General features: G+C 31.8%; 1 protein-coding gene across 1 annotated transcript in view; it reads left to right on the forward strand.

Annotated features, from left to right (window-relative positions):
* LOC144972804 (tetratricopeptide repeat protein 23-like) overlaps nt 1-1570 on the forward strand; it is a 20332-nt gene extending 18762 nt beyond the window's left edge. The window contains exons 13-14 of the mRNA XM_078914463.1: nt 751-833; nt 1305-1570. Of these exons, the coding sequence (XP_078770589.1) occupies nt 751-833; nt 1305-1398 (177 nt within the window). The 3' untranslated portion in view covers nt 1399-1570. The remainder of the gene's footprint in view (nt 1-750; nt 834-1304) is intronic.

Genomic DNA, 1570 nt, shown 5'->3' on the forward strand with positions numbered 1-1570 from the left:
AACATTTGAAATATAATTAAGATAGTTTGACTTACTTACTTGACTGGGACGCTTCGGCAGCTTCTCTGATTTGTTGAGTGATTTCTTTCCACTGATGACAGTCTGCTGCGATGGTTCTCGGGTGTTCTAAATCCTTTCGCATCTCAGTTCTTGTATGTCATCTAGGTATTCGAGGTCTTTATTTATCGTATTGATGAAAATATATTCTTGTATAAGTTATATTGGCAATTGCCTAAAATAAACGTTTTGAATTGAATTGAATCGTAATGTATATGCTTGTTGTGGGCCTGCCATTGTTTTTTTTATGTACACTTGGTGTAAAGAATAAGGTCATTGTCTTATTAGCTGGAATATTTCTGTCTCTCCTTAAGATATGTCCAAATAGTCTCTATCTTGTTTCCAAACTTTGAATTGATAGCAGTGTTTCTTCACATGTACAGCAATTTGTTACTAATTTTGATATATATATATATATATTACAAATTGAAGAATTTGCTACCCAATGCATATTTCTCTTCCATTTTCTGTCCTAATGTCAGATGATATTTAAATGTTGATTCCATTAAACTCTAGCAGATGATTAAAATGATAACTAGTCTTAATAACCTCAGCTTATTTCTATACCCCTGATTTCAATCCCTTGGTTAGATGAAAATAGGAAAATCATTCAGTTCTTTAGAAAATCTGTGATTTAAAACTTAAATCGTTTTAAAGAAGATTAAAAAATATTTGTTTAAACTCATTGTCCAGTGTCATACAATAGAGCAAGTCCTACTCGGCAAATCGCACAAGAAAACCAAAGACACTCAGCGTACAATGGAGCTCATCATGGCGTAAGTCATTTCATTCTTATCAAATACGCTATATCCTCCATGATTCTTTGAAGCCACTTTATACATTTAGCCATAAAGGTTCACATGGCGTCAAACACTTTGGTAAATGTATGAGTAACCTAAAACGGAAAATTACATAAATACGACTATTACCCATTCCTAAACGTTTATGTTAAACAGTAAAGTATTTGGATTGTATTGTGTTCAAGTTGTTTTCTGTAAGAAAGCTTTTTTATAATAATGAGAATATCGTCTGTTCAAAGATCTCACCAAGGTTTAAATATGGCCAGTACTTTTTCTTACTCTAATTTTTCTTAAAACAAATGCATAAATCAATTTAAACATTTAAGCTGTGATATTAAAAAGCCTAAAACTCGCAAAGTTTACTTGTCATTCTGCATATCATTGTATTACGTTAATGTGCCTTCCGTGAAACTATTTATCTTTAATTATTTTACCTTTCATTTCCAGAAACCCTAGTGTTTCCAAGAAGTTTGTCCTAGACAAAGCTGACGAACTTCAAAAAAGACCTCGATTTAACAGTGTTGTGGCCAGGACAAAATAGATGCTAACAGCAACAAAAGACTGCTTGCTTATACAGATAATCTCTCTTTTTGTACCTTACTTAGTGACTGAGTCTCTTTTTTTTCCCTCAACAACAATTCCCTTCATATTTTTCATAGAAAAGTGTAAAAAGAAAGAAAGAAAGAATAAAGTGAAATGATTATTTATTTGAA

The sequence above is a fragment of the Berghia stephanieae genome, chromosome 5 (genome assembly GCF_034508935.2).
Source record: "Berghia stephanieae isolate SIO BIC M18660-M18661 chromosome 5, UCSD_Bste_1.3, whole genome shotgun sequence".
Lineage (NCBI taxonomy): Eukaryota > Metazoa > Mollusca > Gastropoda > Nudibranchia > Aeolidiidae > Berghia > Berghia stephanieae.